We start from the raw sequence: 16,292 nt of genomic DNA, 5'->3' as shown, positions 1-16,292 counted from the left end.
TTTCTTCAATGAGTCTTTCTGGACATGCGCCATTACTATAGGTTGTCCTACTTCCCCACAGTTTATTTATGACTGTTTAGGTTATATATATATATATATATATATATATAGTCTTTTAGCATTCTTTATTATTTCTTGTAATTCTGAGCTTTCTAATGTACCACATGGGTTATGGATATTATAAATCCTTACAGAAATATTTCTCCTCTTCACTGGGATCTCAACAGCATTATATTCGAGACTTATTTCTTCATTCTCTACTTCTGTGTAATTTAATCTTTCCCTTACAGACACTTCCATCTCTACCTAGTTTTTGGTCTTGTCTAAAAGCCTGGAATTTTCAAAGCAAACTTTTCAACCACCCATGTTTTCTGGGTACATATGAGATCTGGTTTAGTATATTTTCTTTTTGTTCTTGACCATGTGCTATCAAACTGTGCACATTCCAGCAAAAGATTGTGATTCCCACACTAGTCATATTTCACTATTGCCCTCATTCAAGATTGCATGAAAATGACCCATTGACAGATTACTAACACACAAGTATTTTTCCATGACCCTTGCTATAATTTTCATTTTTTCTGATTTCCCCCCCATATGTGATGTGCAATTTATCACTTCTATCATACCTGCAATAAACCTTTCTTTTTTCTCTGTTAATATTTTATCACCTGTTCCTTCTGCAATATTTTTTATAGAATGAGGCTGCATCTGCAGTTCCCCTTTTCCTGTGCTGATTTTCTCTTCTTTTTCCTAGTTACAGCTTTCTCAGAAGATGCTGATAACATTTTTTGTCTTTTGTATCTCTTTAGCTTGTCTCTTTTGCCACAATACAGTCTGTGTGCCAGACTGATTCCCACCACAGTTACTACACTTGACCTCCACCCCTTTTACACAATTTTCATAGGAATGCTCACCTCCACATTTACTGCATCTCATTTTCCCTTTACAAACATTTATCTATATCATGGGCGCTTGTAGCACCTTAGGGGAGGGGGATTTATGGCTTGGTTCTAAATATCTGGTGATGCCTTAGTAATAGTTTCTCAGGCAAGTCCTGCCCTTAAATGTAACCAGCACTGCTCTTGATAGCATGTTTTCTCCTCCTTACTTACTAATTAACTGCTTGCTTACTACCACTCTTTTCCTGTGTTTGTTTTTTTAAATCTCCAAAGGTACCCCATATATTACCCCCTTTGCTACAGTCAAATACTTTTGATAGGTGGCAACTTATTTTAACTTTCCCTAAAGTTTTAGTTTCTAGAAGTTTATTAGCCTGAGGGAAAGAACGAAAGAGGAAAAGAACTAAATCCACTGGCTATGGCCTGGTCTACACTAGGAAATTAGGTCAATATAACTACGTCAGTCAAGGGTGTGAAAAATCCACACGCCTGAGCGGCGCAGTTAAACCGACCTAACCTCTGGTGGAGACAGTGCTAGGTCAATGGGGGAATTCTCTCATCAGCATAGCTACTGCCTCTCGGGGTGGTGGATTACCTACGCTGATGGGAGAACCCCGGCAGTCAGCACAGGTTGTGTGTTCACTGAAGCGCTCCAACCAAAGCGCAGCTGCGCCACTGTAGCATCAGACAAGCCCTAAGAAAGGATGTGATATTTGGGTACAAGTACTTGAAAGGCGCCAATACCCAGGAGGGAGAGAAATGGTTTAGGACAATCAGTACAATACATCGATAGAACTAGGAGTAATTGGGTGAAACGACAAATGAAAATGTAGCCCAAATATCTTCCTTGCCATGCGACCTGTTAGACCATGAAATAGTCTCCAAAGGGACATGGTGGCAGCCCCATGTCCAACACCTAACATTCAAAAATAAGGAATCACCCCCCCCCCCGATGTTGGCATTTGCTTAAAAATCATGCGATTTAAAAATGTTGGGGTCTCTTTACTTGCCCTTATATCTGGTTTGTGAGCCTGTAAGGGCCATTCTTTCCTTGAAACGCATGAGGACTTGCAACCTAAAAATGAAAGCTGAGACTCTTATGCAATTACATGACTCCAGGACCTGGTCCTTTAAGAAAACTACCGCAATATCAGAAGTGGGCAATACTGCGCGAGATAAATAGCTGGACAGACAGACAGTATGTACATACAACTGTATTTTCCACTTTATGCATCTGATGACGTGAGCTGTAGCTCACGAAAGCTTATGCTCAAATAAATTGGTTAGTCTCTAAGGTGCCAAAAGTACTCCTTTTCTTTTTGCGAATACAGACTAACACGGCTGCTACTCTGAAACCTGTCATGATGTAGATAGAGTTATAGCACAAGGAAGTCAGATACAATGCAATATAACCTACTTTTATAGATGTATGGCCAGTTAATAACATATAGAATGGAAGAGACTCAGTCCCTAATCTAACGCATTTCTCTGCCAGTGCAGATTAAAAAACAGTAAAAAGTAAACGACAAGGACAAAAAAATCCTTGCCTGAGATACCAGACCCCCATTTTCCCAATGGGTTGGGCATAGGGCTTTGACTATCAGACTAGCCCTGGTGAGTTGAGGACAAAACTAAACCCTTCCCCTCCTCCCTGTTCTCTTAATCTTTGATTTTGCAATCAAATGGAAACCATTTATTTTAACATCTTGTATTGCCTTTACGCTTCATTTAAAGACTCACTTGCAAGCCAGCGGCGGATTGTTTAAAATGAACAGCCCTGAAACCTAACCCATGCCAAAGGCAGTTTAGTTGTCTCCTTTGGGAAGGGGAAGTGTTACTATCCATTCTTTTTTTATGCTAAATACATATTCTCTGGTAAGGAACTTTTCCACCTCTGATTTATTGCATAATCCCCCCTCTTCTTTACCCCTCTGGCTCTTTGGCTAAAGGATTCTTTTCTCGTCTTATCCCCTCTGTCTTTTCACTGCCCCTTCATGCTTTTGTCTCCTGTGTGTACCTCTCTGCCCAGATTTCCCTGTGTGCAGTTTGTAACTCGAGCTCCCATTTCCTGGTAGATTTTCTTAAAGAGGCAACGTTCGGCAAGCAGAACAAAGCCTATTGTTTTATTTCCTCAAATCATTTTGATCCTCACGTTGTGTTCCATTTTCTTCTTTAGCCCTCCCCTCCCCTTACACACACGTTACCGTTGTTAATGGGGTGTAATTTTTGAGGGGGTTGGGGAGGGTTATTCGCAATTCTGCCGTTATTGGAGCAAAGATCGAGGTAATATTTCCACGCAGATGTTTCTGCGTTTAAATTTTAACAGATCTTCGAGCAATGAGCTGTCAATAAAAACAATCTGTTTCTTTCCTTCTTCTATTATCCCATTTTCTTGTTTCCTGGTTTGTTTGTTTTGTCTCAGGTTTGAGAACATAACTATTAAACTCCCCCTCCCTTCTCTAGTTTCACCATCAATTTGGACACCCTTTTGTGTCAGCAGATTCCCCCTTCTCTTTCTCCCCCTACCATGCCCTGCATTTATTTCCCTGTTGCCTGACGGTAACATGAGCTTTTATTTCCTGGTGGCAGGGCTCCTTTAAGAGGCAGAGCTCAGTGCTGGGAATTCACGTCAGTTTCAGCCCTGAAACTCTCAAGATCAATGAGCAAAGAGCTTTCTCTCAGTTCTGTCTTTCAGTTTCTCTCTTCCAGGAAGGAAAACATTCACGGAGAGGGGGAGAGAGCGAGAAAACCAGCCTCACCCTTCAGATCTCAAAGCATAACACCGGCAAATTAAATCAAACATATTCACCCCTTCCTTCAAAGGATAAAAAAAACCAGCAACCAAACATCACAACAAAACTATGCAGGCTGCCTCTCCTAGGGGCAGATCTGCAGGATCTTTGGGGTTATTTGGAAAGATGGTTGGAGTAACTTCTCCTTAAATGATTACGTCTGTCTGTGAAGGATTTCTGGGTTAGGGAGAGGAAAGGAAAGTGGAAAAAAACGGAGAACTTCCTGATCTCTCTCTCTCCTTTCCCCCCCTTTCTGTGAGACATGTCTGAGGCTCCTGCTCAGTGTTGCATCAAGGTAAAAACCCATTTTCCCATTTTGAAACCTGCCTAGATCCAGACAATGTTTGCAGCGTGGAAGGTTGTCGGCATTATATTTCTAACTGATCTCTCTTTCGGGAGGGGTGCGTGAACGGGGTTTGGGGGAAAAGATGCAGCTTGTTTTTGCTGTTGTGCGTTACCTTTTAGTTTTAACCTTGCTATCTATTTCCTTTTCTTCTTCTTTAAATATACAATGAAATCCTTGTCATGAGGGAGCCGGGAAAGTCCAGCTTGTTTTGTTTGTTTGTTGGTTGAGTTTTGGCAGTAAATACTCAGTGATTACTGGTTAAACCTGATGTCTATTTGTCCATGAACACGAAGAGTGAATGTGAACTTTTTGTGCTTTTAGGAGGGAGGGAGAGAGGGAAAAAAGAAAGGTCTCCCGCAGAAATGTAAATAGAAACATTTGCTTTATGAAAATGATCAGGAAAGACCTGTTTTCTTAGACTATAATAACTTACCACAAATTTGAACACGTTGCGCTTTCATTAGTGTTTGATATGCAAACGCCCTACATATGGCACCTTCACAGTGTACAAAATGTATCTGCTTTTTAAAGTCATTATTATTATTATTATTTATTTATTTTCAAAGATGATCGGTGAGAGTTTATTTATTTATTTATTTCGCCAGGCGTGCACGGCATCTTGACACCTATAAGCAAGTCTCAAACTATCTTGATTTCCACGGCACAAAGGGGGGGGGACTAGCACTGCACTTTGGCAGTCAGGGATGCCTTTCTGTATTTGTGACTGCACTGGGGAAAAACAAACAAACCCAGGGTAGAAGTAGTTCAGTGTTGGAGGCGTGATTGTCGTTGCTGGTGGATGGTTTAAATTAATACCTGGTACCTGGCCCCTTCCAGTTTGGAGATCCTGGGTTTTGTTGTTGTTGCTGCTCTAAAGTTTGTAGGAAGTTTGCTGGGGTGGAGGGGATGCAGTATTTGTATTTCCACAAGCGGTGGGTTGGTGCTGTTTTTTAATCAATTTATTTGTGGCTCTCATCTATGAACATGTAGGGCAGTGTTGTGAGAGCAGAAGTGCCGCACACTCTTTGCCTTGTGAGGAGCCTGAGGAGTGGGTTTCTTTGTGACTTGGCCCATTGAACATGCTACATGGTGAAGTTTCCCATTTTAAGTGGCGGCAGTATAAAGCTGAGAGTGGAAAAAATAAAGTTTCATCTCTTGTCCAGAACTTTCCTGTCCAGCGGATCCATATAGATAATGATATCTGTTTAATTACCTCTCCCCCCATTTATTGTTTAATAACTTTTTTTCTTAAGGAGTCATTTTATTTCACTCACAAGCTGGATAGGAATGTGTTGATAACTGTTACCGTTCAGAAACATTTTATGATAGTCTATGGGTAGAAAGAAACTATTGCCATAGCATTTTAAAGGCAGAACTGCCAGCAATAAAAAGTTATTTATCCTACTGAAAACGATAGAACCCTTTTTGTCCTGTGTGTTTGCACATTTATGATTATAGTCTTGTATTCTGTGCAATATAACTAGAATTTGAAAACTCCTGGGCTAATTTCTCTTTCTGGGTAAACTAATTTCATCACAGTGTCCTTTGAAGTCCTGTGGCATAAAGAATGTAGTTTATTTGACTTTTCATAACATGGATAGGCAAACTAGATAATAGGGTATTGTGTGTTTTAATCGTATGGCAAAACATTTTGATACAGGGAAAATCTGTACTACTAACTAACTCATTGATTTTTTTCTAACAAATCCCATAAAAACATTATATATGCTTACCAGAGATGAGATCACAAACTACTATACCAAAAACAATAGTGCTGCTCAGTAGGTCATTACTTTGTGTTAGAAATGGGGCATCTTGCAAATAAATGAGGCTTGGTCATGCTCCCACATAAGTCAGGGACAAATGTCTCATTGATTTACGATACAGCCCACTTGGTCCCCCACAATATTTATCACAAAACATTATGGAGCGATATTATAAGGGGTCCCCCACATATTACTTGTGTATTTCCTACTCCTTCATACAAATAGTGAAAATATGGAAGTGTTTTGTTATGCTTAAAGGGATGTCATCAAATTGATTTTTTTTTTAAAACTGACTAATTTTTAAAAGCCTCTTTAAATACCATGGCCTGATTTTTTAAAAAGACCCTTAACATTTTTATGAGTGTTTTTCTGCTCTCACATTGACACTGATGAGGATCTCATTAGCAAGAGAGAAACTGGCTACTATACAGGGGAAGCCCTAAGTCCAACTATACACACAGTGCTATCACATGCACACAATAAACAAAATGAAGGGAAAAAAAAAGATTTTTTTTGTCTGACTTCTCAGTTATAATACTTTTTAGTTGTTCCTCTTAAGTACCGAAGAGTAACTTTTCAAACAGAAATGTGAATTTCAAATAGATGATATCCCTTTAAAAGTCAAACCAGTCTGGGTAATTTTTCTCTTCATTTGATTGTTTACTGTCACTGTCTTTGGACATTTGTTTCATTCAGAATAGATTCAAAGTTAATTGTAGGTCAGTAACTGGAATCAAAAGAACATCTCTAAATGATGGTGTAACCATTCCAGTGTGATCCATTATTTCACTATAGCCCCATGCCAGGTTGCAGTGTGGAGTTTTTACTCAGGAGCATATAATCAAGCATTACTTTGTATTACATGTCTGCCGCAACACTGTCTTGTACCTTGCCGCTGTAAACAGCAAATGTTTCAATGTTGAATTGTCTGCCTGGCAAAGGCATTTCATTAGGAACCTATGAACTGGAAGCAGTGTTGTTTATAGATATAAGTATTTTGTTAGGGCTTTTCCCTCCCCCAACAAGGAGCAAGTCAGCGTGCAATAAATTCCACAGCAACTAGTGTGGTGAACCATGGACAGCCAGAATGAAGGGAGTGAAGGAAAGTGCTTTGTTTGTAGCTGAGACGTCTTACCTCACCAGAAAAGCACTATAAGAAGATTTAGGAAGGACTTCTGGGGATGAAGTTCTGGTATTACAGTGTATGCTTGTCTGCTCTCAATCAATACAAATTCACAGTAATATCTCTGTCAAATGGCTATTTGGGGGTATACGTGTATACTTATATATTGATACATTTTTGGTTTGCTGCAAGTGTGTGTGTGTGTGTGTGTGTATTTATAAAAATTCATTATCTGTGAGGGGAAAAAAAATGAATGCTAAGGCCCTGGTCCTGCAAATGCTGATGCGCTTGCTTAATATGCTACATTGAGTAGTCCCATTAACATCGGACGGAGTAGGAAGGCAATCAAGCTGAGGATGTACATAAGAGTTTGCAGGATCTGGGCCTAAGTCAGCAATGTCATTGAGAAAGTAAGATTTCAGGAGTCAGGAAACACAGAGTTAAGGTTGAACCCTTCATGTTTATTGTGTTTATGCTTTAAAAATCTGGTCTCTCTGTATCATTTTAAATTTGCAATTTATACATCAAGACTGGCAATCAGGAGATCTGTGTTTCTTCACCTGACTCCACTACTGTAACCTTGGGAAAGTCGCTCCACCGCCCTGTGCCTCAGCTTACCCCTCTGTAAAATGAGAATAATGATATTTTTCTTTGTAAGGTGCTTTGAGCAAAGTATAATTAAGATACAGTACAGAACACATAGTATTCAGACTTGCCTTGATTATGATTTTAAAGATTAAGTGGCCTTTAAAGTTATGAATGTTTAACACTGAGTGGCCTAAAGCAGTGGTTCCCAAAGCCGGTCTGCCACTTGTTCAGGGAAAGCCTCTGGCGCGCCGGACCGGTTTGTTTACCTGCCGCATCCGCAGGTTTGGCTGATCGCGGCTCCCACTGGCCGCAGTTCGCCGCTCCAGGCCAATGGGGGCTGCGGGAAGCGGTGCAGGCCATTGGGAGCCACAATTGGCCGAACCTGCGGACGCGGCAGGTAAACAAACCGGTCCGGCGTGCCAGGGGCTTACCCTGAACAAGCGGCAGACCGGCTTTGAGAACCACTGGCCTAAAGCTTGCAATGATCTCAAATTTGAGATGATCTCAGCTTCTGAACTCTTGAGATGGCCCAATGTGCTTAGTCACTCACTGTGAATCAATCTAAAAAGACAAATGAGAAAGATTCAACTTGCTGATCTTGTACATTCATTCATTTAAAACTACAGAATTTCTTCCTTACAAACATACTTGTCTTTAACTGAGACAACCTTAACTCCCAGGTGTTCTGAGCTAACACATATTTTTAGTAAAAATACTTTGCCTTTACGTTTCCTATATATAGAGTTTGAAACTCTCTACGTATATTAATAAGTTAACTCTTGCAACCCCTTGGTCCCTAAGGTAGGTAGGTATTACTGCAGATAGGGAAACTGAGGTGTATTGAAATTAGAAGTGTCTTGTGGAAGACCACACCATAAATCTGTTGCAGAGCCAGGAATAGAAATCAAATGTCTGAGCAGCCTCTTTTGTAGGGTTGCCAATTCTTGCAATTGTACTGTGAATCTAGTGATATTTGGTGTTTTACTTAAATTCCTAGCTCCTGGAATTATTTGATTCTGTGAGAATCAGCTTTTTTTTTTTTTAAATGAAAGTTTCAGGCTCTCCTGTTTATGGATGAGATCCTAAAAACATGACCTGAGCGCACCAGAAAGAATCAAACAGCAGAAGGTAAATAGAACCCAGAATGTATTATTTATTTATTTATTTAATGTATATATTTAAAAAATAAACTATCCTGAATTTTAAGCCAATCTAATGATTTTTGGGAGTCTGACTCAATTTTTGAACACTTTGGTTGGAGATTCCGCCTACTTTATCCACAAAACTGTTTTTCATCCCTTTTTAACAAGACTTTGGTCCCAAAGCATCTGGTACCTACAAGTGTGACTAGGGTTGCCAACTTTCTAATTGCACAAAACTGAACATCTCTGCCCCAAGGCCCTGCCCCTTCTCCAAGGCCCCTCCCCTGCTTGCTCCATTCCCTGCCCCCCATCACTCGCTCTCTCCCACCCTCACTCACTTTCACCAGGCTGGGGCCGGGAGGGGTGGGGTGTAGGAGGGGGTGAGGGCTCTGACTGGGGGTGCGGGCTCTGGAGTGGGGCTAGGGATGAGGGGTTTGGAGTGTGGGAGAGGGCTAGGGTTGACAACTTTTCAATAGCACAAAACGGCCAGAACATCCCCCAGCCCGCGCCGCTTCCCGCAGCCCCCATTGGCCTGGAACGGCGAACTGCAGCCAGTGGGAGCTGCGATAGGACGAACCTGCGGACGCTGCAGGTAAACAAACCGGCCCAGCCTGCCAGTGGATTTCCCTGACATGTGCCAAAGGTTGCCGATCCCTGTTGTATACTGTGTTGGTTGATATAGGCCCTGATCCTGGAATGAACTGTACATGGCTCTCATGCCTGAATGAAGTCCCATTTATGTCAATACAGATCCTCATAGGTTGGAGCTGCACCTGGGAGATGCTTGTTTTAGGTCTGGAGCTAATTTATAATGATAAGAGGAGAGACTGTGTTTTAAATTTTAAGTACAAGGGACCAGCGTAAAGGCTGAGCTGTCTACCTGAGCTTTGCTTTTCCAGATATCTTTTTCAGTGCTTTACTTCTATTTCATCAGTGCTTTTGTTGTTGTTGTTGTTGAGGGAATTTCCATTTTTTTCTCCCTGGTGTGATGAGGAACCTGGTAAATTTCATACCCTGGAACTAGTCAGGTTGATGCCAGCAGAATCCTGCCACCCTTAACCAAAGCTGACTCATTACTTGGGGAAGATATACCCCTTAATTTGTACTGGAAAACTTCTTTATTAGTGAGCTGATTGTTCTCACCTTGATGCCAATCAGAAAACTCCCATTAAGATCAGTGGATGTAGGATCAAACCACAAGAGACCAGACTTTAGAAATGCAAAGGTATTTAACACCCGATTAATCGCTTAACTAATTAGCACTAGCAAAATTAATCCTCATGAATCAAAACTTTGCTAATACTGTCCCAATTATGCATTGGTCGTTACTATTCACTATATATTCTTATAGGTTAAGTGAGTTTCCTGGGAGGCAACACAATCAAATAGCCATCCCAATTACATAGAAGTCACTGTACTGGTAATTTACATTTATATAGCACTGTGTGTCTCAAAGCCTTCTGGAAGGGGTGGGAGGCAGCCAAACAATGCATAGGTAATAAGAATGGTGATAAGTAGAGATGAAATCTACAGTTACACTGCGGTAAACACCATCTCTTACAAAATGCACTAGGGGTTCTTTAATGCCTATATTGAAGAGAGCTTCAGTTTTCTATGATCTTCTATGAAAAACTCACCTAAACTGCATGGCACTCTGCCTATTTCGAGGAAGAGCTGAGCCAACTCTGCCTAGCTGAGAATCTGGTTCCTAGGAGGTTAAAAATCCATTTTGTTAATAGTTTGAGGCCAGAAGGGACCACTAGATCATCTAGTCTGACCTCCTGTATAACACAGGATGTTAATTACCCCAGTATTGAGCGCAAAACTTGGGTTAAACTAAAGCATTTCAGGCCTCAGAAAACAAAACTGTTGTATGCCACAGGCAGAGAACAGGAGAGATTGAGGTGCCACCAGTGCCCAAGTTAAAAGAAAAGTAGCCACTGATTTTGGGTGCCTCAGTTTTGGGGTATTTGAGATTTATGTCTCAAGCTGGGTACCCAAAAATTAAGCCATTCAAAATTAGTGATCACTTCTGGAAGTGTTGACCTTGACATCTCTGTGCCTCCATTTCCCCCCTCCATGAAATGGGGATAATACCCACTTCCATGGAGATATTTTGAGGCTTAACTAAATACCATTTACAATACACCATGTAAGGGCAGATCATTTACTGAGACACAGCCAGTGGCAAAGAAGCTCTCTGATTTGTGCCCATTCCTCTCCATCATGTGGCCTCTAGGGAGTGTCTCTTCTCCACTTGATTTTACAATGTCCTAGACCTCTTAAAATGATTGTGATGTTTGCAAGAAATTAAATTCCCTTTCCTCCCACCCTCCTGTAATCACATGCAGAGCTCAGTCAGGTTGAATAGATTTTACTGAAATTTTTCCAGAAATGTCACCCCTGGGCGGAGACCACCGTGGAAAACTTCAGACTTAATGGAATCTGTTTGAGAAAGTTATGAGCAATCATAGGACAGGGGCTTATAATGGATGTTGCATTTCAACCTGTAGCTATTACTGCTTTTCTAATATAATAGACAAGGTGGGTGAGGTAATCTCTTTTATTGGACCAACTTCTGTTGGTGAGACAGATGAGCTTTTGAGCTAATGTAGCTCGAAGTTGGTCCAATAAAAGATATGACCTCACCCACCTTATCTCTCTAATATCCTGGGACCAACACGGTTACAACACCATTGCATATTTCTAATGTAATGGTACTTAACTCCAAGGGGCATTTTGGCTGGGGTACTACAGCGATAGCTGTTTCTTCATAAACATGATTTTCCAAAGATTATTCCTTGTCACATCCCTTTGCTGCTTTGTTCCTTTGCTACTCAGTTGAAAGTATTACCATGGTAAAGAAAATGTGTCAAATCAGGGGCAAGAGAGAGAAACAGAGATGCTCACAATGGTATCACATGTTTGTCATATTGAAGATTTATACATGAGAAGCAGGTAGGTGGCCCTTTAAATGGGATAAAGCCACATGGAATGCTGTGATGAGTGCCATAGTGTGTGCCTTAGAGAGTTAGCCTGTACCTAGTAGGCATTAGAATGGCCCTGCTTAAATACTTTCCGATTGTCACACCGTTGACTTGTGGTGTTTATTTAGTAGATCTTGTAGTTGGATTTAGTGAGTGTAGTTTTTCTCTAGGGTTTTCCAGAGTTCTAATTCGCCTTTCCCTCAGCCAAATTATTTGGTTTTCTTTCTCCATTTTTTTTTCCTGGGGTCCTATAAGACATTGCTTGCTTTAGGCTGCACCTACCCTGGGCCAGAAGCAGAGGTTGGAAACACTCCTTATTTGTATTGCAATAATGCCCATGGGCACCAATCAAGGATCAGGATGCATTTTGCTAGGTGCTGTGCAAGACAGACAGTGAGAAGACAATCCCTACCCCAAATTGCTCACAGTCTAGGCTATGACAAGAAGCAGCAGTTGGATGAGATTAACAACCGGAGTAAAGGAAGGAGGAGGTAAGAGTAAAGAGAGAAAGTTGTAGCGTATGCTAAGAAGAGGTGTGTCCAGCTCAAATTTCTAAACCATCATCTGGCTAATTAACATGGAGCCACACTAGGCCAGATTTTCAACAGATCTCAGGGCCAGATTTCCAAGTGCTCAGTGCCGGCAATTGGGGTGATGAGTTTTTTCACAATTGTTCAGCTGCCCTATAAGCACCTAAATAAGTGGCTGTATTTTCAAAAATTGTCAGCAGCTCTCACTGTGATACCTATTGCCAGATTTTCAAAAGGCATTGACACCTGATGTGCCTGTACAGTCCTTTTGGAAATCTGGCCACTTAGGTACCTAAATTGGAGATGGGTTTTTTTGAAAATCTGGCCCAGAGTACTTAAAAAATAAAATAAAATTCTAGCCTAGGATGACACCCAGGCTAGAACATAACTTTTCTATAGGACTTCTTCAGAAGGTATCATTTTCCATATGTAGATGTTTGGACCATTCTATTAAAATTTAATAAAAATATTACTGCTATAGATGGATATATAAAGAATCTCATTGTCTGCTAAATACTGTAGGTTTTAAGAATACTTCCTATAGAACACAAACTATTTTATCTATATTAAATTATATAGGATTTTCAATAAGGACAGTTTCCAAACTCAGCTGAAACTTGATTTGGCCCAGTCTGCATTGGTTGGCTAAATGGGGCATAACTCCTATCATCTTACTGTTTTGAATTGCCATGTTAAAATACTGCACTGTACTGACAGGATTGTAACATAGATAGGTATTATGTGTGGACAGGATACCAAACCATATTACAGAACTACAATAAAACTAACCCCAAGCATTCAAAAGTCGTAAGTCAGGCTTCAAAAATAACAAGACTTGCTTAAAAATCATGATTTAAAAAAATAGTAAAATGTAGGTTATTTTTATTTGCTTTCTGGTTTCTGAGATCTTCAAGTGCACCAGGGTCACAACTTGAAGCTGTTCTCTGCAACTGAGTGCTGGAAACTTCCATTAAAAAAGTGTAAGCTGAAATTCTTCTTTAATCACATGACTCCAGGATCTGGGGCTCTAGGAAAAGCACTAGATATCATGAGATTCATGATGAAATCTATAAATTGGCAACCCTGGAACTATGCCAAATTCTCCAATCAGTGGAGTTATACCCTGGGCTACTTTTAGCCCATTATCTGTAAGCCACATGCCTTTTTCTTCCTGTAAAAAGATGACAACGTAAGGGAGGCCTAGATTACTCACATGAGTGTTGTTAGCCTCATGTCATTAAAATATGTAAATTGCTTTGAGAGCCTCCAGTAGAAGTTGCACAGTATCAGAGCGATATTATGGAGAAACCCTTCCTGCTTTTTAGGAATTTTATTCGAGATCTGTGCCAGGAATCCTCCCCGCGAAGGAAGTGATCCTTTTTATTCTCTCTGATTCGGGTAGGAAAATGCTGCAGCATGTTCTCTCCAGCCTGTTTCATGATAGGGGATTCAACCCACACAGGGCTGAATGCTGAGTTTTACTTCGCTTACGTGGCTGCCAATGCCTCATTCTGTGTGAGGAAGCCAGGGCTTTGGGGACTGTCAAGGGATTGGGGGTGGGTGAGTGGATGATGGGGATTGGGAAGCAGGAGGTGCTGTGTGGGGTGAGGGTGGCGCACACTTGTCGGAGCCATGATGGAGGCCAATGGTAGAGTCATTTAATAGCAGCAGGCTCCTCCCCTCCAGGGAAGCAACTAACAATTCAAGCTGCTCCTCATCTCCTCCAGGAAAACAGCTGATATCTAAGCCCCACGGGAGACTGCTAGCTATTACTGGAGGGGAGAAGGGCATGCAGGGGCTTGACCCTAGTTGTTTTCTTTAGGGAAAACCTGCTAACAGTCCTGGGATGACAGCTGGGGTACTAGCTCCCAGGGATGGGCGCTTATGAACTCAGGAAAGACTGGCCAAAGGTATAGCAATATTTTTCTCATTTGACTACACAGGTGGTTGTGTCACCATCAACCCACTTCAGCAAATGGAGACTTTGGGAGAGGATCCAGGGAGAAGCGTGGGAGGGGCCTGACAGGAGAGAGGGTTACCCACTTTCAAACGTTTAATGGCACATGGCCTGAGTTACATGTTGTATGTTGCATTGTATTAGCGCTGGCAGGGTTCACCTTCTCAAATGCATGGGTAATTTGACTCCTTGATCCAGGCCTGATTTGAAAAGTCTGGGAGCTGAAAGGACTTTCACCATCCAAGTCTTGCAGTGCACTCAGCGAAGAGCTAGTACAAGCATATGTGCACCATTATCCTCGGAGATGCAGGGGAATCTAACTTGAGATGTGTCCATCAGGTATGCATGGGAGAAACAGGGGGAAGTGTGCAGAGGATTCCAGAAGCACCTAGGAGGGAATTGTCCCTTTGGAGGCTCCAGAGGCTAAGGGAAGGAGGTGCACAGTTCCCCCTTCTCTGATACAGCGGGCAGCGAGCTGCCCTTTCTGTCACTGGCTTGGCAGAGCAGAGCTCCCCCACAGCTCACCCTCCTCCTTGGTGGGAACACGGAGAACTTCCTCTCCTGTTTGGTCTACTTTAACCACCAGTTGGTCCCATCAGCACTGAGACTAATCAGCAAGTGAGTTACAGAATTCGTCTTGCAACCTGGAGCCAAATTTCAGATAATGGCTCATGCAGTCCTGAATGAGCTTTTGGGGGAAGAAAAGAGAAAATTCCACACACTAAAAAGCTTGTCCAGAGGTCTCATAGGAGTAATCTCACTAAAACTGTTACTCAGCACTTAACTCTCCATCTTGGTCCCAAGCAAGCATCTGCCTGCACTCTTGGTCTCTCATTATTTGTAACTAGCAAGAGCTCTGAGTGAGAATCTGAATATTTTAAGAAGTGTAGTCTATTAGGCAATGGACTAGAAGGAGGCTAGTTTTGTTGGTGTACTTCTTCAGGTTCAAGAAAGGGAGTGAAAATAAACCCTTCAGGGAATACATGGAAGGGGAATTCCAGCCTAGCCTTTGAAAAAGCAGAAGTTGTCTGGTTTTGAGGAAGAGGCATTGTTCCCTTCCAGGAGACATATCTGGGTTGAAGTATGCCTTTCCAAAGGCCTTTGAGTTCCCATTGCTATTAATTTAAAATGTGTTCCTGAACTCTTCTGTGTTAGTCCTCTTATGTACATGATAAATGGGAAGACAAAAGCTGGAGCGGAAAATGACCTGTCTGAGAAATGGAGGAGATTGTATTTGTTGTAGCTCTTTTTCCCTTTAGCTACTTTTCCCCCGCACTCCCCTCCCCCCAAAGTCTGTGTGCAGTGAACTGATGCACAGTTATGCTCCCTGTAATATTAGCCCTGTGATCATCCACTAGCTGTCTTGCAGCTTCTCAGCTGGAGTATACAGTTGTGTCCTGACTGGTGCTTTCAGAGCCGGGCACTGAAGTTGCTGCTTTCACCATCTGGCCATGTGTGGCAAGAGGTAATTGAGCTGCCTTGTTCAGTAGCAACTGCTCCATTTGCAGAGACCTTTGGGCAGACCTGCCATGGTGAAAAGTTAACGAGAGCGCTTTTGTCCCCCTTTATTTTATCCTTTATACTCAATTCCTATTTTGAATCCCAGCCATGGGAACCTTGTGCCTCATCCCTGCTGGGCTGAGGCAAGAGAGAGAAACTGAGCATCACAGATGTTATGCGATTAGTTGGCGGAAGGGGCATTTTGCTGATTCAGCAGCACCCACAGTATTTGGATATGCAGTCTAGGGCACTATCCTAGACCTAGCACAAGCCTCCTTGTTCAAGATGAGTTAGTATAGTTCTAATGGATAGAAAAGAATAGACTTTGATTGTACCTAGGCACCTTTGATACAGAGTGTTAACCTGTTTTCTATATGAGGTACTTATACGGCCACCATTACCATAGTAACAGAGCACCTCACCATCTTTTCATGTATTTATTATCACAACACCCTGGTGGGTAGGGAAGTGCTATTAACCCCTTTTCACAGACGGGGAACAGCTTGACTAAGGGTATGTCGACACAGCAACTAAACAACTGCCTGTGCCAGCTGCCTCGGGCTCAGGCTGTGGGGCTGTTTTGTTGCTGTGTAGACCCTCTGGACTTGTATTGGAACCCAGGCTCTAGGCCTCTGTGAGGTGGGAGGGTCCTGGAAGCC

At 41.9% G+C, this 16,292-nt stretch overlaps 1 protein-coding gene across 3 annotated transcripts in view; it reads left to right on the top strand.

Moving 5' to 3' along the window:
* Nucleotides 1-3,533: 3,533 nt before the first annotated feature.
* Nucleotides 3,534-16,292, top strand: part of ETV6 (ETS variant transcription factor 6) — a 165,045-nt gene continuing 152,286 nt past the window's right edge. Inside the window, exons 1-2 of one of the 3 annotated variants that reach the window (XM_037914216.2) lie at nucleotides 3,544-3,989; nucleotides 8,570-8,645. Coding sequence is in view for 2 of the 3 variants with exons in the window: in XM_007056938.4 (XP_007057000.1) it covers nucleotides 3,957-3,989 (33 nt within the window). In the remaining variant the exon portion in view is untranslated. Of the gene's footprint in view, nucleotides 3,990-8,569; nucleotides 8,646-16,292 lie in introns of all 3 variants that reach the window. The other 2 variants (XM_007056938.4, XM_037914208.2) reach the window with 2 other exon arrangements.

Source organism: Chelonia mydas, chromosome 1 (genome assembly GCF_015237465.2).
Source record: "Chelonia mydas isolate rCheMyd1 chromosome 1, rCheMyd1.pri.v2, whole genome shotgun sequence".
In the NCBI taxonomy this organism is placed as follows: domain Eukaryota; kingdom Metazoa; phylum Chordata; order Testudines; family Cheloniidae; genus Chelonia; species Chelonia mydas.
This window is presented reverse-complemented; position numbering and strand designations above follow the sequence as displayed.